This window comes from Sitodiplosis mosellana, unplaced genomic scaffold (assembly GCF_009176505.1).
Source record: "Sitodiplosis mosellana isolate CC-2019 unplaced genomic scaffold, AAFC_SMos_1.0 Smas_scaffold_11, whole genome shotgun sequence".
NCBI classification, from domain to species: Eukaryota; Metazoa; Arthropoda; class Insecta; order Diptera; family Cecidomyiidae; genus Sitodiplosis; species Sitodiplosis mosellana.
Genome location: NW_022595253.1, coordinates 2,552,639 through 2,575,611, shown reverse-complemented (window position 1 = coordinate 2,575,611; position 22,973 = coordinate 2,552,639). Strand labels below are relative to the sequence as shown.

The 22,973-nt window shown below is 35.9% G+C and overlaps 3 protein-coding genes across 5 annotated transcripts in view; 1 reads left to right on the top strand and 2 right to left on the bottom strand.

The window, feature by feature from the left end:
- LOC129567287 (sodium-independent sulfate anion transporter-like) overlaps positions 1–18,751 on the top strand; it is a 22,754-nt gene extending 4,003 nt beyond the window's left edge. The window contains exons 1-11 of one of the 3 annotated variants that reach the window (XM_055443999.1): positions 68–501; positions 15,031–15,315; positions 15,439–15,509; positions 15,610–15,709; positions 16,097–16,317; positions 16,505–16,667; positions 16,832–16,996; positions 17,075–17,211; positions 17,306–17,431; positions 17,532–17,885; positions 18,038–18,751. In XM_055443999.1, the coding sequence (XP_055299974.1) occupies positions 435–501; positions 15,031–15,315; positions 15,439–15,509; positions 15,610–15,709; positions 16,097–16,317; positions 16,505–16,667; positions 16,832–16,996; positions 17,075–17,211; positions 17,306–17,431; positions 17,532–17,885; positions 18,038–18,307 (1,959 nt within the window). In that variant the 5' untranslated portion in view covers positions 68–434 and the 3' untranslated portion in view covers positions 18,308–18,751. Of the gene's footprint in view, positions 1–67; positions 8,313–15,030; positions 15,316–15,438; positions 15,510–15,609; positions 15,710–16,096; positions 16,318–16,504; positions 16,668–16,831; positions 16,997–17,074; positions 17,212–17,305; positions 17,432–17,531; positions 17,886–18,037 lie in introns of those variants that run through there. The other 2 variants (XM_055443998.1, XM_055443997.1) reach the window with 2 other exon arrangements.
- Positions 1–22,973, bottom strand: part of LOC129567293 (uncharacterized) — a 44,935-nt gene that overhangs the window by 11,104 nt on the left and 10,858 nt on the right. The gene's annotated exons all lie outside the window — the stretch shown is intronic.
- On the bottom strand, positions 18,546–21,982 carry LOC129567290 (putative fatty acyl-CoA reductase CG5065). Its single transcript, XM_055444007.1, has 6 exons — positions 21,694–21,982; positions 20,625–21,050; positions 19,953–20,360; positions 19,383–19,678; positions 18,780–19,280; positions 18,546–18,684 (listed from the first exon to the last, which is right to left on the bottom strand). The coding sequence occupies exons 2-6, from the start codon at positions 20,961–20,963 to the stop codon at positions 18,606–18,608; spliced, it is 1,623 nt and encodes a 540-aa protein (XP_055299982.1). The 5' UTR covers positions 20,964–21,050; positions 21,694–21,982; the 3' UTR covers positions 18,546–18,605.

Here is a 22,973-nt window from a genome sequence, read left to right as displayed (position 1 = left end):
TCTCTCTCTCTCTCTCTCTCTCTCTCTCTCTCTCTCTCTCTCTCTCTATCTATCTCGTTCACTCTAGGTCATTCTCGTTGCTTTTCTATCTCTCTCGTTTTCGCTCTCGTTCACTCGCCAAAATAGATTTCATTTTTCTTGTTTGCAAAATAAACGGCGCTCAAAATGAGATAAGACGCACCAATTATCATCCGCTTATTTGAAGATTCAAGAAACAAAGTGATACGCGCGGTACTTTAATTAATAACTGAACCAATATCCAGACAGTTGCTCGACGACCACTTAAAAGTGAGCTTAATCAATAATAAATCCAGTGGCTTTTTTCGGGGAAAATGTTCAGTTGGTTTTGTATCAGTGGCGCGAAAACAAGTTATAAGAATTAGCGAACGCTACTCAAGTTAATACGATTGGAATATTTTTTGGGAAGCAGGATAATGGAAACTGAGGGTTCAAGCAAAATGGAAACTGAGGATTCAAGCAAAATGGAAACTGAGGATACAAGTAATTAATTCTTTGTTTTGCCGTTAACTTGTTCCAATTTAATGAACAAACCAAATTAAAAAAACTACCAGTTGGACCCGAAATTGATCCTTCTCAAATATGAAGTGTATTCAAATTGATCAAACATAGCCCCAGCTGGAGCAATTCCATAAACAATAGAATAGAATACATTTTTCGCAATCAAGCCGATTTTTTTTATTCACTGTCGGTTTCAATTTCGGTTTCACTTTCCTGCATTTCTTGCAATATATCGTCAATAACGGGTGTGATCCCATCGAACAGCTGCCGTCGAGATGAAAGTATGCAAATGTGGCCTCAGATTGCCTATGAAGCTATGAAGCAGCGTCTCAAATCTATCTGGCCGCATGTCTCCAAGATTGAATATGCTGTTGACGAAATTTACTGTCATCTCTTAATTCCTCTCTAATGTTGCCTCAATTATTTGTTCTGGATTCATTTTTAGTTTCACTTTTCAGATTTTGTTTGACTCATCGATTCAATTTTTCTTCTCTATTTGTTTTTTTGTTGAGTGAATTTTTTTTCAATGCATTGTTGATTGATCACATAATAAAATCCCAATATTATCAAAACATTTGAATTAAATTTTATTCGAAAATAATCAAATTGTTCTTATTTTGATTTTGTGTATGTGACAATTTTTTCAGTTCAACATGCTTTGTTTTTGCTCATTTACATAAATAGATATGTATATTTCATTCAATTATAGGTGGAGAAAATTCATTTTCCATGTAAATGTCGGGAAATTTCTTATCCCCTCGCGCATGCGTGATATTTATGGTTTTTTCTTCCCTCTTGTCCCTGCGGAGCATTTTACATGAAAATGAACCCCCCTCTGTTACCTATGGTTGGACGAAATGTACATATCTATACTACTAATTTTAGACAGAAAAATCCAACAGATGAACTGATTGTCGTCAGACTTGTTGCCGTTAGGCAGCACGACATGTAGCCTTGTTCTTACCACACACACATACAATTTTTTGGAAACAACGAATTTGACAAAAAATTGGCGTACAAATTCCATTCTTGGTGTTCATAAATAAAGCAATTTGAAAAAATTAAGCGAGGCGAAAAGCGCTCTCTCTCGCGCGTGCGTCCATCTATTTGCGGTCATTTAGCACGAAATCAATTGGCCACGAAGTATCACGTGAAGAGGATACGAGCATTTCATTGTTCACTCAACCATATTTACAATTACGTCCACTCATAACGTATGCAATGAATTTTATTCCATCCAATAAGCAACAACTAGGAACAAAATCTTTCTCACTATCTCGAACAGAAAAAACAGAAATGTATAGGTATAAAAAGATGAGCAAATCGAGTCGAGTCATGAATATAGAATCAACAGTGCACAAAAACGCGTAAAAACTCATTGTGATTTAAGTGATTCGGTTCGCCGCCATTGAAACTGGAAAGTGCCCTCACTACACTTGTCTCTGTGTATGTGTGTGTGTGCCTGATCTCGTGCTTTCCTGTGATCTATTTAAATTGCGGATACATTTATATACACGAATCAGCTGAATAAAAATCCAACACACAACGAATAACACGGGAATGTGCGCGGGCAATTTGGCCATTGTTCGCTGATAAAAACCTCCTTTTATTTGATTTATTTATATGAAAAAGCCACCGAGAGTTTACAATGGATGCTATTTAATCGGATTTACCGGTTGATACACCAGCAATTATAATTGTACGGTGTTGAACAGATCAATTGTATGACCCTGAGCTTGAATAAATGGAAGAGAAAAAAAATATCATTGAGATGGCAACACACAAATTGTTGACGATGTATTATTCGATAATTTATGTTGATGTCTCACAATAATGGCCACCGTCGCTATTTTGTGCGAGCATTCATTAATAATTAGCCCATCAAAAATGAGATGGTTCGAAAAAGAAGATGATGAAAAACAACATCCACTCGAAAACACTTGTTGATAATATAGTTTCTGAACAATATTGCGCATTATTCAAACCAAACACAAAAAATAATATCGACATGAATTAGCGATCGTTAATGAAAGTTCATATTCACTCTGAATAATATGCCTTTTGTATTGAAATTTTGTTTTCATTTGTTTTTTTATTGTTGTCTCCAGTTTTTTTTTTCTTGATTGAAAACTACCAAATTAACAAGAATTAATCATCAGGTTTTTATTATTGCCAACGTGGCTAACATTTTGAGTCAACCAATCCGGCCAGTACTTCCAATACTGCGAATTGTCCAAGTAAAATGTGCGCACGTAGCATGACTCATGTCAATTTTACACATATTCTTCTAACAAAAAAAAATGAATCGAAATCATGCCAAAAACAACAACGAAAAAAAAAATACGGTGTAAATTGAGGAACAATGTGTCAATTGAATGCAATACTTCATCGACCTCATAATCGGAACTATTCGTGAATCGTTTATTTGCTATACGGCGCCAATTAGAAATGTAATTATTCAAACGGAACAATGCTATTAATACATTTTGTAACATTCAGTTATTAATTCAAACCGTTTTTTTCTTCGCTTACTTCTAAATGTTGACTAATTTCAGAAATCTATTTCGATTGTCGTGCATTAATCATTCTTCGCGAAAAAAAAAATAAACAAAACAAAACACTATGATATAAGGATAATAGCGAGAAACGTATAAAGAACAATGCAAAACAGCTTTTTTTTGTATTTAAATATGAAATTTCACATCAAATGGGTAGAATCGCGCGAGCGCGCGAATATTTCAATTAAATCGTGAATATTTAACCAAGGTTTGCGGAACATGTGTTTGCAACTTGCCGCTAATTTAATAATAATGACGAGAGATTCGAGCGTAGCTAGCTGTATGCAATGGAGAGCGTCTGTATATAGTAAAATTCATTTCTCACTTGTGTACGGTATTTGCTAGAATGAGATGTGAAATACACGGAGAAACCGAATAAATTGGAATTTTTATCATGCAAATCGAAAACAAGCTCGCGCATTTTGGCGAGCACCGGAAATTTCTCGCTCGATGCATCATTGAGAGATTCAATCCAAATTGATGTTCAGGTTTTGATAAACAGCACTAAAAACAATAACTGGTATACATTTTAACAGGTTCTGACCTGATATTATTTTTATGTACTTCTAAAATAACAATACAGAAAAATGAAAAGAGGAATCATTGCAGTTGTTATTTCGCTTCCGAATTGGCGAAACAGTCAAAATTGACACTGAACAAAATCTGGTAGCCAAAATAAATACTAAATAGAAATTCAAGTCAATAGTATGCTAGAAAAAACTGTATCTTTTACGCACGAATGCGATAGAAAAAAAAGCGTACGAAGACCAAAACGAATATCAGTGCTAATGAGATTCAATGGCTTCAACGAAATAGCCGGCGTCAGATTTATTTGTTTACCTAATATTTACTGTTTTTTCAATAGATTGCTGTGTTCTAGGAATATGTGACAAACATTTTAGAACGTTTCCATTCGGAATTATTGGACATATTAAAATAGCGAAATGTGTGAATTTAACAGCAATAACATTCTGATTAGCACCACAACGAGGAAAAAATCGCGTCTCGAATTGCGGTTTTTATTGTTCAATGGAGGAACTCTCGTATGAATCAGAGTATTCGATTGTTCACAACCCACCTATTGCAACGACGCTATTAAAATTTATTTCTATTTATCCACAAATTATTGAAATATTTTAAATTATTACGTCTTTCACCGCCGATCCAGACACATTCCATTGATTGTTTCTTTTTTCTTCGTTGAATAGTCACTTCAGTTTGTCACTTTGCATTTCAATTGAGTTTACGTCTAAGATTATCCTGTTAAACAGGTAACGCGTCACTTGTCATATTACATTGCAATTTAAAAGAAATATATTTCCATTTAGTGAAACATCAATCAAACAAAATTGATATTGATTCAAATTGAAGTGGATAGATTGGCTGCTAGCAAATAAATGGGATAAACTAGCGCCAACTGAATACAGAAGCGATTTCTTGTGGAATTTTTAACGAGAATTATGTTGAAAAATTTCCATACAAAAATATCTGATAATGTGCGTAATCTGATGTTGGACAGAGTTGTTATGATCATTTTTTCGGAAAAGTACATTCCATCAAACAAACCAAACGTAAACATGTTTCGTGTAATTTTATCGCTATGCTGATAAATGTGTTGCTTGGATCGTGTGGTGACAACATGTCTGTCTGCTTTATGCATTGTCATTTGATTGGTTAAGAATTTTTTTTTTCACAGTCATTTTGAACAAATTTGAATAATGCATTTGTTGCACCTGGCAAACCATAGCAACACTTATAATTTATGCAACACATAGATTAATAAATCAAACGCCAATCATGTGCAAAGTATAAACAAATCACGACTATTTTAATATGTATTAAGAATATGCCCGAATGCATAATCTCAAATGAATATCACCTTCTTTTCCTAGAATAAATAGCATATATGCGACAAGACATGCATTGGGGCGGCTTCGTTTTGTAATAATAATTCTCGTTTGAAAGTTGAAAGGCAAAATAATCAGCACAATCATGGAAACGTGAATGCGTGGAATGACGTAAAAAGAATAACATTGTATTGTGACAACAACACACGAAAAGATTGACAACAACAACAACAATAAAAAAAGAAATACCTTTGATTCTAATTATCACTTTTGCGAATGGCATCTATTTTTATGCTGTCAATCGACGTTGGGTTTTTCCCGTTCGTACTCGCTAGTGAGAAATATAAACATATTTCGCTCACATGCATATTTTTAAAATCATATGTAAACATGAAATAGGTTGGACGGATGGAAAGGTGAGATCGTTTAGTTGGATGTGCGTGCGAACGTTAGTGCGTTTGTCTATGTTTGTTTGTTTGTGTGTTGTTTGTGGCGCGTTGTTTTGAATGTCGACCGAAACAATATCTCGCATGGCATTAACTTGTTGCGAATACTAGTTACGTTCCAATTATTACGTTCACTTGATCCGCACAAATGAACGCATAGAATCAGTTTTGTGTCTTTCTTTCTTTCTTCAATCGTTATATTGTTCATTTGTGCTTGCTATTGACTCTCTGCCTCGACACACTGCGATGCGTTCAACTCGTGACAAACGTGAAACATATCAAATGGAACAGGTAAATAGATGCAAAGTCATTGGAAGTGCGGCAGCAAACGAGTTTCAGTCGATTTCTTTATGTAAAGCAACCACTTTGTCAAATACACAAGGAACACAACAAACAAAGATCAACTTAGTAAATCAGCGATCATGAAATGCGAGAGAGAAACAAAAGCACACACGGTGTAACGTACACGTACTAAACCTTCACAAAATCTAAGTTCGTTTGCTTCACGCATCCATCGACACAATGCTCTCTCTCTCTCTCTCTCTCTTTCCCTCTCTTCCTATTTCTGCTTCTGTTTCTATCCCGTTCGCTTGTCGCATCGGAAAAACGCACATAACAACAGTAAATATGAATGTGAATAAAGCATGAATTTTTATATCAAGTGATAAATATCTCCGAATAGCGTGAATGTCCAGAATTGCTAACATATCACAAAAAGCCCCGAAACGAAATGACAAGCACAAAATAAACCAACAAATATAAAGTACCGAGAGTGAAACCAAACATAAAACCGTGAAAAATTTCCATAAAAATTGTGTTTTTTTTCTTCATTCATCGTCAGTAGCGTTTTATTGTTGGATGTTTGTTTATCAAGTGGTTATTGGTGCCAACTAAATGACGGTCCATATGCTCACTGGCTGACTCGCACAATGACACACAGCCGTCGACGTCAACGCACAAATGAATCTCAAATGGAGGATTGAATTCGGTCATATTGGAGAAAAAAAAAATGTTTTTCTTTACATAAGCACTTGATTTTTATTGTATTGCACTTGATTATGCAAATTGAAAAGCCGCCGCAACGACATGTACAGATAACTCGGTTAACTCTTTTATTGTTGGAGATAGATCATGGTTAAGCAGTGTTTCGTTAGTCAAACGTTTTGTTGCCAATAACTAAATCAAGCACAGCTCAAGTTCAATATTTTGCATACATACGAACCCTCGCTCTTTTTCTTTCTTTCTTCTTTCAATCGGTTGGTGTTTACTCTTTCGATGCACTTGTTTCTCATGCGGCTTTCTTTTCGTTCTATTGCAAACGAACACCAACAAACATTGTCGTATTTAACGCTTTTCGGATAAATCAATCGACATGCTGCGTTCTGTGCGCTGCGATCGACATACACACAGATGGAGAGTGTGAGAGAACGACATCTCACATAGACACACGATCGTACATCGACTAGAGAAATATTCATAATAATCTTTTTCTCAGTTCATCAATCGTATTCGATGTGATTTGTTGCGTTGTGCTATGGCAAGCGCACAACTGACAACACGTACACATTCACAATTCCAAAACAATCGGCAATCTGCGAACGTTGCGAACGCATTCGGAGTTGCGAACGATGAGCGAACATAACACGCACACAAGCGCACACATCGTACGACAACAACAACCGAAACAACGAAAAACCAATTACGAATATCTCTCACAAACGGTGCAAAAGCTTCATTGTGCATAGCCGCTCTTTCACCGACGCACCCATACCATCGTACCGATTTTTTTTCGACGGTAACGTCATACGTACAACACAACAACGACGACGACGACGAGTGATCAAAATTTCCGAAAACGATCACTTTTAATTTTTATATTTGTCAGTTTATGTCTACAAATGGTCAGTTCTTAAATCGGGCTAGTGACTGAACGAACGTAGTATAAAACACCTCACAACGAGCCGAAGCTCTGTTCCGAACAAAACACCACATATACAACACATTCATTCGTTCGCGAGTGTCGTTTTTGTTTTTTTTTATTTATCATTTTAAAATTTTATCGTTGATGTTCCGTTTCGTTCGATTTTTTTTCTTCAATTTTCGATGCAAAAAAACGAGATAAAGAGAATGAAATAAGAAATATTTAATTAAATTTTACATGCGTTCACCTAAATAATTTAATTGATTTAGTCAAATAATTTTTTTATCCAATCGATTTGAACGGTATTTTGTTAAGCTAATAAATTTTGTTGTTGTTTGTGCTTGGTGTGTTGAATTCATTTTATTGTACACAAACTGTTATTCATTGAGACCATTTTTCTGTTGTTGTGTTTCAAATTCAATGTTCCCGATTCACTGTACCATTGAGCTACAATTCGCTGACTGGAATATCAAAAAAAAAAACTATACACTTATTTGGAGAAACGTTAACTTTATCGGTTTTTTTTTTTTTTGGTTTCGCGTTCGATTATGTTGATTGTGTTCCAAACGTAAATTTCACCTGTTTCATGCGTGTGTGTGTGTTCACAATGTGATTGCCTCTTTTTTTGTTGGTGTTCCGAAATTTATGCATATTGAATTTATATAAATGGAAAAACTGATTGTATCGCTAAATTGACTGAAAATTTACAACAAATAAAATTGGAGTGATACACAAAAGTTAGGTTGTAAAAAGAAGTGAACATCGGTAAAATTGAATCGGTGAATATACGTTATTTTGTTGCTTGATAACGGTAAACAAGCAATTCCATTGCATCATTGCAACCGCAACGAAAACTACGACGACAACAACAACGGAAAAGAACAGAGAAGCAAATTCTTTGTATGGTTGCTCTTTGGCCGCCGCTGATCGCTGACAACAACTCATATTATGGATAATAACGTTGGCGTTACGCTTGAACTTGAAAATGTTGCAAAACGAGGCCAGAAAAATCATGCATTCGGTACACACAAAAATTATTTATATTTCTACTTTTGTTTAAGAACGTTACACAATCTATATTAAACTTAAAGACCGCGTACAATTCTCGGTGCTTATATGGCTCTGTGTGTGTGATTCAAACGATTTGATTCTTTTTTTTTTGAGTTACTCGCGTTACGTCGTCGTTGCTGCTTGTTTCTTTTCTGTCTTTGCTTCCGAAGCATTTTCATTGCCATCACCAATTCATATGGAAATTTGTATATGCGATTATTATATTTGACTCATTGAAATTCATTTATCAAGTGTTGTTTATGAAGCTTTACTACTACGAAAATTATGTTCCGGAATGTGTCGATGAATATTTAACGATTCCGACTCATTGTTTCCACACCGACAAATTATACGTATATATCCAACATGCGACAAACACGATATTATTGACGCTGTGCTACTAAATATGACATATAGCAGTGAGAGTTTTACAAACTCATATACGGAAACAATAAACGAAAAAAAAAAGAGAAATAAATAAAATTAATTACATTCAAACGTGTTGCCAATCATAACGTTTTCTTTCGACGTGATGCGATATTTTTAGCACGCTGAATGATTTCTTCATTTTCGTTTTGAAGCTTCAATCACGGTTTCAGTAGCACACACACACACACACACATGCCTTCGTTATCGCCGTGCTTTTTTTCGGTGGAATTTCGAATGGTTTCTCCAAGAAATAAATAAAGGATGCAACGGGCACAGACACCAAACCTATAATCAGATTGGAATGTCGGCTTCGGTTTTTTTGTTTTCATTTATAAAACACCAATTTTTTTTTCTCATCGAAAAATGCGTGAACTAAATCACCAATTCGGTTTGTTTTTCCTTCGCAAAAAAATATATGTCGCAATTTATTTGCTCAAGTGTTGTTGTCAATGAAAACGGGCGGTTCTCGATCAGAGAAATTCATAAATTTTAATGAAATTACACATTTGTAGTACGTTTTGATTGAATATGATTTGGCATTCAGCCGCATTCAGCTGAATAAACTGAAATTTATCGATGCCGATGATCATATTCGATACTTCCTTCGTATTATTTATTGAAGACAATCTTTTCATCGTAAAACTTAATTTTATTGCTATTTTTTTGTGTGCCAATTTTTACATATCACCTCATCTAAAAACATTCAACATAAGTGTAGCAGATGAAATAAAAAAAACGATCGAATAAAAAGGGAGATCACCGACCTGTGAACAGTCTAACATTTTATTTTTTGCGCAATGGAAAAGCCAATAAGAGAAAATTTCAAACTGGTACAAACGAGAAATATTCGGTTTCGAGGGGAAAAAAAACACACACACACACACAGAAAGAGAGAGAGAGAGAGGGAGAGAGAAACACAGAGCCAAAAGCGTTACTCAATGACGCCTGTGATGAAAACGAATCTTTACTATCAGGTGAAGTTATTACGTAGTACATATTAATACCTTTCGATCGGGTCGATTTGATAAATGGCTCCAGTCTTATGCAAAAATCCACACCATCATTTGCACGTACGCGTGCATAGATACAGACCAACAAAAAAATATCCTCACAACTCCGTTTGCAATTCTAATCAATGCTGCCGAAAAAATTGATTGATGATAAATAACCCCATGGTAGGTGCATAGATTGAGAGAGAGAGAGAGAGAGAGAGAGAGAGAGAGAGAAAAAACACTTCGTAAAAATTTCATAAAAATATGAGCGAGCTTCATTAAGCAATGATGGTATATATGCAAATAAATGATGCGCTTGAGTCGGTGATAGCAAACTTTTTAATGCGATTCACGAAAAGTTCACAAAATTTATCTAATGACTACCGAAAAACCGATCGATACACATGAATCACCGATTATGTGAATAAATTGTTGCATTGAGAAAATGTATATGTTCAGACTATCGAGTCCGACACAAACGATAACCCATCATCAATATTGGCGATTTTGTGTGCTATATACCGCAAAACGCGCTTGATGAGCACGCCAAAAATGTTCCATGATGTTATTAATAAGCACTTTGTATTGCCGTTTATTTCATATTGCTTTTCAAGTATGTTCACAATTTCATATGCGTACGGTTGAGTGATCGTAGCTTTGTGGTGTGTCATGAATGCGACGAGAATTCCAAATGATATATGGCCAAAAGCGATGAGAGGCAGCGAAAAAAGATCATACCGCTCTCTCTCTCTCTCTCTCTCTCTCTCGATTGAACGAAGAACGAATCATTATTTCACGTGATCAAAAAAAAAATTATGTGTGTTTTATTTATTGTACCAAAAACCGGATTGATGTGTGCATTACACATGCTGAGTTAAGTTTTTTTTTCTTTGGTGTGTTAACATTCGATTCTACCATTGTTGTTGATGTTGACATCGCGCTCAGTTCGCAGAATTGCGATTTTCAGAACACAATTCAACTAACACAAAATGCGAATGTTCAACAAATTTCTTTCATAATTTGTTGCGTTCAACGCCACGTATTGTGATTTATTTGAATGACAAAAGAGACAAACTCTCCGAGCGATACAATTGATTTACTTGTTGAGCCGTGTTTTCTAGGTATTTTAAGCACAACATTTGCATAATAATGAGATTGTGCAGGTAGGATTCCCCGCCGAGTATCGCAGGCGTTAAAGTGCACGGAGTAGCTGGGACATTATTTAAATTGCGATTAGAATCGCTTTTTTCTGTTTAAAAGATTTGAAAGTCAAAGTGATCGGCACGATCGTTGGGAAAAAAAAAACAATAAAATCGAGACGCACTCTGACTAATGAGCGATCGTTTGTAGTTCGGTTGTTGTGCAGACATTTCGACTTTTGTTTTCTTTTTTGGTCCGTTCTCTTTCACCCAGTCGCCAGTTCTAGCCGATGCAATGAAGAAAAAAAAAACCAGCAACTTGTCTTTGAAGTTGAGTCGCTTGTCTTAATTAATAACATAATTAATCGGATCGGAAAATGGCCAGTTTATGTGGCTGCACGCCTAATGACTGACATATCGTTTATTTAGCTAGACTAAGGTGACTCGACGCAACTGAACCATGAAATTTCAATATGATGTTGTACCTTTTTTTCCAGTTCGCTCTCTCCCTCCCTCCGTCGGTGTCTCTGTCTTGTTCATTGAAATTAGTGTATCAGTAACGTTGATCGCCAAGTTACCTTTTGCGTGCAGTCAGTCAGTCAGTGCGACGCTTTGAGTTTGTCGCAGTTTTGTTGTTTTATTAAAAATTATCGATTTTGTTCAACTAGTCTTTGTTGTTCAGACTATCTATGCTTGTCTATACTGTATACTGTGAAATACAACAACTTTGCACAGCTGACTGAAAACAATCGCCTGATTTTTTTTTCTCTCTATCTCTGATTTTGTTGCTGCTGTTGTTTTTTTCGAATCTCGAGACACACGATCATTCTATGGTTTTAATTTTCTTTTTTTTTTTACATCTGTTTTGCTCTCTTTTTCATGCACGCAAAGTGTGTATTGGGTGTTTGAAAGAGCCACATAAAAAGCCATGAAAATCAATTTACATGCAAGATCTAAGGTCTTCGGCTGGTTTAGTTTAACACAATCGCTATGATTGTATTGGTCGCGTTTTTTTATTTCTCTTCTCTCTGTTGTTTTTAATTGATATTAAAACATTCATAAGGCACATAAACGGAGTGCACTTTTCGTATGGTGTTTGTGTTGTGCGAGATCGGTGTTTTGTACTCGTTTCGGTTCGCATGGTTTTGCTATTTGAACCGTCAATCAATGACGATGCCTAATTAATTAGGAGAGAAAAAAAAAGTTGCTGGCCTAATTTGCTTTGGAAATGTTTTAGCACGTTGGATCATTATTATCAACTCAAATGCACCGGTCGAGCAAAAAAAAAAAAAATATGTGGCTATTCGTACTCGTGCACATTTCTTAATTATAATCCGAATGATCGCCGGATTTTCAGAGATCAGATAAATAAACGAAGAGCGGAAAGAAGAGAGAAGGTTTGCGTGTGGTTTATTTCATTTCGTTTCGTTTCAACGGTTAAACATTCAAGGAGCTAAAATTTAGCATACTTTGTATCAAACAATGTTAAATTGAACATTCACTGCAAGAGAAGAAAAAACGGCGTAAATAAATGATCCCTTTGAATCTAAAACAACAAAACACTTTGGCCAATCATACACACACACAAAAGACACCATTTAATAAAGCTGTCGATTTGCCGCAAGAAAAAATGCCGCGTAATTATTAAGCCAATGCGAAAAATTCTTGCCGTGTTGAAGGCTACTTCCATCAATTTAACATTTGAAATCCGCTCGCGCCAGTGCATGATACAATTGAATTTCGCAGAAGTCATTGTCTTAAGGGATTTGCACACACTTTTTATTCGCACAAAAAATGTTTTTTGCCCGCTGCCAATCTGCGATGAAACACGAAGTTTTGTTTGTCAAAAATCGAAGTCGCACGTGTGCATCATTCAAGCCATCTTGTTTGTACCTTCATCGATGCTGCTGCGGCTTTGAGTCGAACATTGAATGAATTTTGAACAAAACAGGATTTTGTGCTAATATGACTTTGAATGCGTGATTTTTGCGCACTTAAAAAAAAAAATAACACATCATAATGCCTATATGTAGCTGTAACATGCTATTTATATCAACTTTAAATGCCAATCTCACCTTATTGATTAAATTAATCAATCCTTTTCGGATTCACTCCAACGGAGAATTGCCATCTTGAGACATTTGAACAATAGAATTTTTTTTACATAAATTATGACAGCTCCGGCGTCGATAAGGAAGGAACAACCCCTTATTTGGAATCAAAATTTTGGATAAGATGTGGGAATTAGAATCAGATGTGGGTTGCGATTAGAAGCTATAACACTTAAAAATTCGATAGCGATGATGCAGCCACATTGAGTGGCAGCTTTTATGGGCGGTCAATAAAACGATTAGGCGTCGAAAATCGAAAAACCACTGAAATATAAAAAACATGACACCGTCTATTCATTCAGCAGTTTATGTGGTGTTTTTTTTATCGTTAAATTCATTAATTGTGCAAATTTTGTGCGACCGTTGATTGTGACAAGAATATTTTGGTCGTGTGCTATGGATTTGTTATTTGAATTGTATACAATTTGCATACATCATCTTGAGATCTAGCGCCTGATACAGTCATAGTATTTGATGACAGAATTTGTTTGAGTATTTTCCAATATAAAATGATTGTTTTTTTTTTTAAATTAAATTCATTAAATTTTTTTTCTTAATTTTTCGGAATAATTATCTTCTGAAAAAAAGTTCGCTCTAAAGACGGAACGCCTCATTTTGTTTTATTCCATTCAAGTTTCATAGTTAGAATCGCAAAAAATCTATAACAAAAGAGGGCCAAATCAAAAACACGCAACTGCATATTTTATAGCAGAATTCATTGAGATTTTTCTCAGTATTTGCTAATTATTTGTAATTATATATTGAAATGTATACGAACGTATTAATATTGATCGTGTGCATTATCAAGCAGCACTTAAATTATGCACGAGTGTCGGTAAAGCAATAAAATTTATTTTTATTTTTGATCCAAAAATAACGATAATTGATGTCTGGATGTGATAAATTCGTTGTGAGATTTCATAAACAGACAAAGAAATACAGTTCGATTAGTTCATTACACTCGAGTGTGATCGCGGTTTTTTTTTTTTGTGAATACCGAAATATACCCATTTAACCGCCATTTAAACAAGTTTAGTGCTAATGAAATGGGTTGATGATCGATGAGATTTGTACTTTCTAAAATTCATTTAAGTCGAACAAAGAGCATCTCTCGTCTCGGATATTCATCATATCCACGTTCGTTGATGATTGTTTTCAAGTGATTGAATCGATACGATTCTTCTCGACTTGCAATCGCTTACGCCGAAATCGTGCGCTATTTAGAGAGAAGATCAATTGAATCAAAATTTTCATAAAAAGTCGCTAATAAATCAATGAGTGAAGTATTGAATACGGCAAGTGAGCGTTAAACGACTAATGCCCCATAATTGGAGATTTTCTCTTGTCGTCATCGCTGCCGTTATTGTCGATGGGAAGCGGGAAAAAAACATTCCCTACCTGGTGGTAAAGTGAAACTTCAATTGGATTTTTCGACATAAATCAGCGATCTTAGCCAAGCATAATTAGTGGATTTCAGATGATCATATCGCTTAAATGTGCCTGTTCGGCACAAGAAAGGGGCTTGTAATTAAACGAAATTGAAAACTTGTTCATTCGCACATAAACTGGTTTATAAGTTGATGAAAAATCCCATAATTGCTCACATTGCGATATGTGCGCGCGCGTGTGTGTGTGAACTCATTTTGTGGGCTTGTTTCTCCTCAATTATTTGCAAGATGCAATTTGTATCAAGAAAATCGAAAACACGGAGCTGTTGCCTTTTTTCTTCTTCTCCGTCGTTCATAGTATGGTGAATACGTCAAGTGACGTGGCAGACAATCTGCCGCTATGCACTGCTTTGATGTAATCACTTAAATTCCATATAAATTATGAGCTTAAGGGTGAATTGCCATAAGAAATTTGCAATAAATGTGCGCACATAACGATTAAATCATTCACTTTGACTGTTTTTGTTTTGTTCATTGATATTGTCTTGTTTAATAGTTTGCAATCTTACATATTTTTTTCGAATAAAAATAACCGTAATGTTTTTTTTCTGCTTTTTATTTTATTTGCAGTGGGTGATGAAACGGACTCTGAATCGGTAAAGTTACGTATACGTGAGCCGAATAATGAGAAACCACCGCCGAAACCGATCCAACTCAAAATACACAAAAACTGGAAAGAGCTGGTGTGTCGGCGCATTTATATTTTATCGTGGATTGGAAATTATGATCAAATCACCGCCGTCTCCGATTTGATTGCGGGTGTCACTCTCGGTTTGACGATGATACCCCAAGCGATTGCATATGCCGCACTCGCACAACTACCCAGTCACTATGGTCTATATGCAGCGTTCATAGGTATAATAATAATAAACGATAGAGACTCACGATTTGCACACGAAATGCAAAAATAAAGCGATTGAAAAGTGTTTCCAATCAAATAATAATGAAAACACTTTGATTACTATTGTTTCGTTTCAGGGGCATTTATTTATGTCTTCTTCGGTACAATAAAAGAAGTTTCAATCGGGCCGACAAGTCTCATGGCACTTGTAAGCATTTTATTCCATTTTCTTCGTCTATTTTTGATCTTGATTTCTATTTTTAGTTTCAAGACTTCAACAATTACTTATTGCGTTGTTTCTATTCCAGTTAACGTTGCAATATACAGTTGACAAGCCGCCAGAATTCGCAATTATTTTGGCATTTTTAGCCGGCTGTGTGGAACTCGCTATGGGTGTGTTAAAATTAGGTAAGTCTCGTTTGTACGCCGCCATTCAACAACGCTCAGAATTCCAATTTTCATTTTCATTCAGTCGGTTTACCTAACACACGGCACGGATTCTGATGCAAAATAAATTTCATTGCAACACCTTTTGTTTCTGTTGTGCGCACGGTGTTGACATTTATCTGCATTGACTTGTTTTTTTTTACGCTTATTCATTCGAATTAATCAACGTAAATGATAATTTAATTAGTAGAAATTAGACATGCGAATTGTGATTAGACTGGGTGTTGATGTTTTTGTTTTTGTTGCCGCATACGAAATTGAGATACCAATGACATTCCCCCCACATACTACTACTTCCACTTTGTATATTTTTAACACTTTGAATTACATTGCTTGTTTGTTTTTTAGGTTTTATTGTTGATTTCATATCAGTTCCTGTTACCAGTGCATTTACATCGGCCACATCGCTAATTATAATTGGTGCACAGTTGAAAAATCTACTTGGAATCGAGTATTCGTCAAAAGGTTTTGCTGACTCCGTTATTATGCTGATTGAACGATTGGAAGATAGCGTTTTTTGGGATGCAGTTTTGGCAGTCGGATGTTGCATCTTTTTGCTTGCACTTCGTGTAAGGATTGCATTTATTTCTTGTGTTTGATTTTTGACTGTATTCCAAACATTTTGAGTGTTTTCGCTTGTTTGAGTTACATCTTTTGGATTCGGAATTATTTTCTAACCAATGATATGGACTTGAACTACATCCGACATGACATTTTTTGAACAAAACAACTAACCTCCATTTCATATTGTTACAGCAAATCAAAGAGATCAAAGTAAATGATGACACACGACGCGGGCAAATCATCAAAAAGAGCCTTTGGTACATCAGTATCTCGAGAAATGCGCTCATTGTATTGATAACATCAGCGATCGGTTACAATTGGACAGCTAGTCACATGCCGCCATTCAAATTGTCAGGTAAAATATTTAAGTCACAAACAAAAGCCAGAATGAACAATAATAATTTAAATTACAATATAATTGCTACTGTTCTGATGTTCGCATTTAGCGTGTACTTTTCATTAAAAAATGTAATGCAAAAAAATAAATAAATTGGAATTGAATCGTTTGTCATTTAACAGGCAAAGTTGAGCCGGGAATGCCCGAGATTTCGTTGCCGCCATTCCAAGTCACCTACCACAATAGCACATTGTCATTTACACAAGTGTGTGCTGAGCTCGGATCCGGTATCATTGTAGTGCCTTTGGTTGCGGTTCTAGCAAACGTTGCTATTGCGAAAGCATTCAGTGAGCTATTTTTTTAACCACAGAATGGTCAAAGGTTGCAAACTATTTGTTCATGTCATTTGTTTATTTCTTTTACAGCAACTGGATTAGCTGTCGATGCATCGCAAGAGATGATTACATTGGGCTTGTGTAATATCATCGGTTCATGTTTCAAATCAATGCCGACCTGCGGTGCATTCACCCGATCAGCTGTCTCACATACCAGCGGTGTCAAGGTAAATTGTTATTTTCATCATTTTATGTCACTTCTAATGAATTCAATGAATCAAACTAACATTATTGTCTCTTTTTTTGTAATTCTCATTCTAGACTCCAATGGCTGGTCTTTATTCAAGTATTATGACTGTTTTATCGTTAAGTTTACTTACACCATACTTCTACTTCATTCCAAAAGCAACATTGGCCTCAGTTCTTGTGATAGCTGTTATGTTTATGGTACGGTGATTAATAATTTGAAATTCGTTTTTTTTCTTTCGGTGTGAAGAATTTTGTTTTTTTAATCGGTTATTCCAATGAATCCATTCTCCCATTACAGATAGACTTTAAGTTGCCCGTTCAATTGTGGCGAAAAAATCGACGTGATTTCATTGCTTGGCTTGCCTGTTTGATTGCCTGTTTGAGTACGGGTGTTGAGATTGGTTTGTTGTGCGGTGTCGTTTTGAATATATTGCACTTGCTGTTCATGTGGGCTCGACCTGAAACCGTCGTTAAAATTGACGAATTGGATAACATGCAATACATTCGCATTGTGCCAAATGTTGGAATGTTCTTCCCGGGCATCGATCATTTGCGAGAAACCGTTAACAAAGCTGCTTCAGCTGCTGAATATAAAGTACCAGCCGTTGTCGATTGTACGAAATTCAATGGATTGGATTACACATCGGCCCAGGTGAGGATAAAATATTTCCTTCTTCTCAGTTTCTTTAAAAACGTTCCAATTGTTTCTTTTTGCTTAGAATTATTTCTAAAGAATTCACCAACAAAAATTTTAAACATAAAATCGACAAAAATCTAACCGTTTCCTTCGTTACTTCGTTACAGGGCATCATTGGTCTTGCCGACGATTTGCACCGGAAGAAGCAGGTGTTAATTTTGCAAAATTTGGATATGAATCTTCATCACTTCATTTCATCGAATCATGTGTTGTTCTGTAATCGTGAAGAAACTCTGCGCGAGTTGCTCACCCAAGAGGGCATCCGAAATGGATCAATCAATTTGATGCAGCACATTCGAGCTTCCATCGATTTGGGCTACAAAGTGGATCCATTGATTTCCACACATGTGAATAATGAGAAAAGACTCCACGATTGACTTGTACTTTAAACTGGAATGGAATGAATTTGAGACTAGATTTGAGAACACAATCACACGCACCAGCAGTAAAACAAATTCATTGGCTTTTTCATTTTAATACCGTTATATTTAATGTGTGTTTTTTTTTATATTTTAACTGGATAATTTTTTTTTTAAATTATCGAAAGTGAGAGAAGAGAGAAAGAAAAAAGTTGAGATAAAAATTGTTAAGCCAGTTTTAAGGTAATTTAATTCTATTCGCGTTTAGAAGACATTTTTGAATAAGAGAATGCTGAGAGTATTTTTTTTAGTGCTTTTAGAAAAGTATTTTGTAAATGATAAATCCAATTGTGCCGAAAAATAAGGTTTGTAGGATAAGCTTGAGCGCGTACAATCTGTGAATGTAAAATTGAAATGAATATTAACGAAAAACCTAAAAATACAACAAGCAATTAGTTAAAATTGATGGTTTGTCTTTAATTGTGTGTACCTTTTAAGGGTGCGACGTGATCGTTCCAAGGTGGAATCATCATCTTTGAGAATGTATTTTCGAATACCACACACATAGCTCTTCAAATATTCATCCCAATCCAGCTGCTTGACATCACACTTAAATTCATCTCCATCGTCCGCATTCGAAATCTCATGCAATAAATCTTTTACATTTTCCACGGCGAAATTATATTCATGCATTGCAAAAAATTCCCCAGTATCCGCAGCCGTTTTGTATCGTCTGGCAATTTTGAACATGATCGGTTTCATTCCCTTGTACCGAAGTATGAAATCGTACAAATAGGCCGGCAAAAAGTGCAAAAAAATCTCATAGAAAAGGTGTACGAATCGATTGGTTCGATATGAAAAATTCGGATACATCATTACATATTTGCTAGGATAAATACGTGAATATTTTAACACTTTTCGACGACACGTCTCCCAATCCAATCGGTTCAACTGACCCGATATACAGTTGTACACACGAATGTTTGGGCTTCTGAAAATGCAAACGAAACCGTTTATAAGAAAAAAAATTAGCTTTTTCCTGCATTGCTGTTGCAAACAGGTAAAGAAATTAGAGGAAATTAGAGAAAATTACGGCTTAAAGTAGCTTAGCCAAGCGGCTGTTATAATCATATTGCACGCGATGTCGACGGGAATGACATCGAGCACCAGTCGATTGTCGCACATGATGCTGCTCAGCGTTCCACGTCCAATTTCCATAATGATGCCAGTTATTCCGTTCACATTATCAACCCATCCAGGATATGGCTCCGCTAATGAACAGGTTACTATCGATGGCCGTACGATTGTTATGGGTAATTTGTGGTGATATTCCGTTGCCATTTGTTCAGCCATCGATTTTGTGATTGTGTATGTATTCGGATGACTCCCCTGAAAGAGAAGAAAACATGAATGAATATTTCGAAATTAATATGTGATTATTTTAATAAAGCACGATTATTTTAATCTCGACAACAGTGATTGTGTAATCAACTTGTGATTAACTCAATCAAAATATTTAAATTAATGAAGAGAATCTTTATCGAGTTCTCAATTTTTTTTACACAAATGGAATTTTCGTACGAATCAATTATTGTCTTAACTGACATATTTACTTGTTCGAATGTTTCGTTTTGATAAAGAATCAATGGACACAAATGCTTACTTGTAAATGAGTGGCAATTTTAACAACCAAATCTTCTGGCAATGCATCGGCGCATTTAATGAACGTATTCAAATCCATAGCCACTTTTGGCGGGTATACTTGTTCACCTACATTCGAACATGTTGGATTGGTGTACGCAGTCGATACGTGTATGATGCTACGTAGTTTTTGCATTTGAGCACATAAATCCCAAAGTCGCATACTGCCAAGCGTATTCAAATTGACCGCTTCCTTTATGCTCTGATCGAATCGCACGGTTGCCGCCGAATGGAAAACAATGTTCACATTCTCCTTGAGCATTTGCAGATCGGCATTGGAAACGCCGATATTTGCTTTCGAAATGTCACCGGCAATGAATATGATTTTTTGCAGCCGCTCCGGATACGATTCACGAATTCGATCAAATACCTAATGAAGGATAAAAGCATTACACGAAAAAATTTCTTATTCTAATTTCTATTTGGGTATAATTAGCCAACTTAAATCGACACCTAAGTAAAGAAATCAACCGTTAAGTTTTTCTTCTGGAAATTTTCAACGAAAAAGAAAAAGTGAATCGGTCTACGGCCGTTTCTTTTCGTTCAGTATTTTTCCATTGAAAAGAAAAAGTAAGTGGTTTGCTGGGTGTCAATTGTAAAATCGAAAAAAAAAACAATTCCAATTGCCATTTACCGGATTCCGAATGAGTTCATGGTATCTTTCTTCACTACTTAGTTCACGTTTTGAGCGCAGCAGCACGTAAATGCATTGCAACGAGTCGCACGTTCTCAGCAATTTTTCGAGTAAGACTTTGCCAACGAAACCGGTGCCACCAGTGACCAGAATGCAGGCATTGCGATAAAACGATTTGATGGATGATCGATCAATGGATAAGTCATCGCCAGTGAGTAATTCATTATTATTGGTGTCATTGTTGTTGGTGTCGGGACGAAGACACCAGCGTGCCTTCTGAAATTCCGCATTGATCACTTTGGATGTTGTTTCGAGACTTTGTTCATCGCGCACACGCATTCTGACCGGTTTTTCTTCTCTTTATCTCGGGGAGTTCGAAGTACAACGCAATTGATGTTTTTTTTCTTCCCTTTTTAATGCTGGGTTCTGTGAATGAAAGCAACAAAGCATAAGAGAGAGAAAAACAAAGAAAAATAAGACATAGACTATCGCTATTGCACGATGGTACTGGTATCATTTGCACATGTTCATTGTATTTTCTAAACGCGTTTGCGTGAGAAAAAAAACAGTATGTGTGTACATATATGTGCCGTGTTCGCTGAATGAAAGTCCAATTGTGCTTGGGATTTATTGCAATTGCATTAGTAAGCCCATTTTTATGTTGCACGTAACACACCGACTCAGCGGCACACAAGCATATAAAATGCGCCAATGCATGCATAATGCAACACAAAACCATTACCATCTCTTCGCCTATCTTCTGTATGTGCCTAGCTACCGAACACGAACATTACTCTATTTCTTAAATCGTACCACTTTCGATGCAAACAACTTTTTTTTCGTGTGCGAACCAAAACCAAACCAATCCGCACAAGCGCACGCGCGCAAATTTTTTTTCTATCGTTCGAGCGTGAGCGCTCCATGTCGGGAGATACTCAATCATGTGAAAGTTTTTTTTTCTATTCCAACATTTTCTTTTTTCTCGCTCTTTGTCTTATACACAACAAACACAATTTCATGCATAAGTGAGCTAGAGCCAAGCATCGATTCTCTTTTTCTATGCACTTACATATTGTCGCAAGACGTGTATGCGTGAGCGTGAACGTGTGAGCGCGCGCACGGCGTTCGAATCGCAACGAGATGCAGAAAAGTGATGTACGGCTCAATGCAACTGAAAATATGTGTACCAATCCAGGAAGTGAATATGTCTCGTACGTGTTATATGTGTAGAATCAAATCAATTTCCGTGTATCAATCTAGTCAATCGATTTCGACACTGTTGTGATCTGCAGCTTATCGAACTCAAAACACTGTATGTATGTTTCACTTGAATTGCATTTTTTTTTCTCTTCACCGTTGCCACCGATATACAGGATTATGTAATTGATTTGAGATCAGTTCCAGACACAAATTGCATAATATGCCAGAGGCAAATGCAGCACAAATTAATTTTTTTTCTATTAAAAACTAAAACCAATTAATATGATTTTAGGCGAAATGCAAGTGAAAACACATAAATCACAAACGAAATACACAGGATTTTTTAATAGATTTGCAAATCAAACAATAATTTAGCCAACAATTGACACATACACATACACAATGGACCAAACCGACCGTATTGGAAATGATGCTGTGTTCAGCTGAGCAACGTCTGCAAACAACAGATGGAATGTAACTGTTTTCAATTAGCTTTTCACAAAGAGACCACTGTATGATGTGTGCAATTAAACAGTTTTCTCGTTATGTGGATATTAGGTAGGGCGGATGGTGATGGCAAAGTCTATTCATATCATTAATACGAAAAAAAAGCATCAGACGCAAAGAATTATGAGAAAAAAACACACACTCACTGATAACATAAAACCGATACCAAACAATCAGAATGCATACAAGGTGATCATACAACTTTATGGAGCGTGAGCTCTTTGGCATACTCATGTTGAGCGTTAATGGAACTTTGAAGATAGCTTATTGCCATACTTTAAACGTGTACATTTACAGGGAACATCGAAATATAGCGTTCGTGTCTAGAAATAACATAGCGGTTTTATGTTTTTTTTTTTTTCGAAAATCAAATGAAACACCATCTATGCTACGACGTAGCATTGCTATGCTCGCTGTTCGTATGTTTACGATTCACGATGTTTTTGAGTTATGGCTCAATAAAACAACGTGCAGTAGAAATTGTTCCAACAAATACACCACACTACAATGGCTCAAGTGTATTCTCATGTGAATTCATGCACCTTCAGACCATTAGTATTTGTACAGTTTTGCACAAGCCTTTTGAAAACCCCTGTAAGCCATACGCAATGTCTGACATGGATTAATGCAATTTTATTCAGA

Excerpts from the sequence above, each read along its gene's own strand:
- LOC129567290 (XM_055444007.1), bottom strand. The coding sequence starts at position 20,963 with ATGCGTGTGCGCGATGAACAAAGTCTCGAAACAACATCCAAAGTGATC. Across the intron at positions 20,361-20,624 it reads ATGAACTCATTCGGAATCCG|GTATTTGATCGAATTCGTGA; the intron begins GTAAATGGCAAT and ends ATCCTTCATTAG. Across the intron at positions 19,281-19,382 it reads TGGCTAAGCTACTTTAAGCC|AAGCCCAAACATTCGTGTGT; the intron begins GTAATTTTCTCT and ends TTGCATTTTCAG.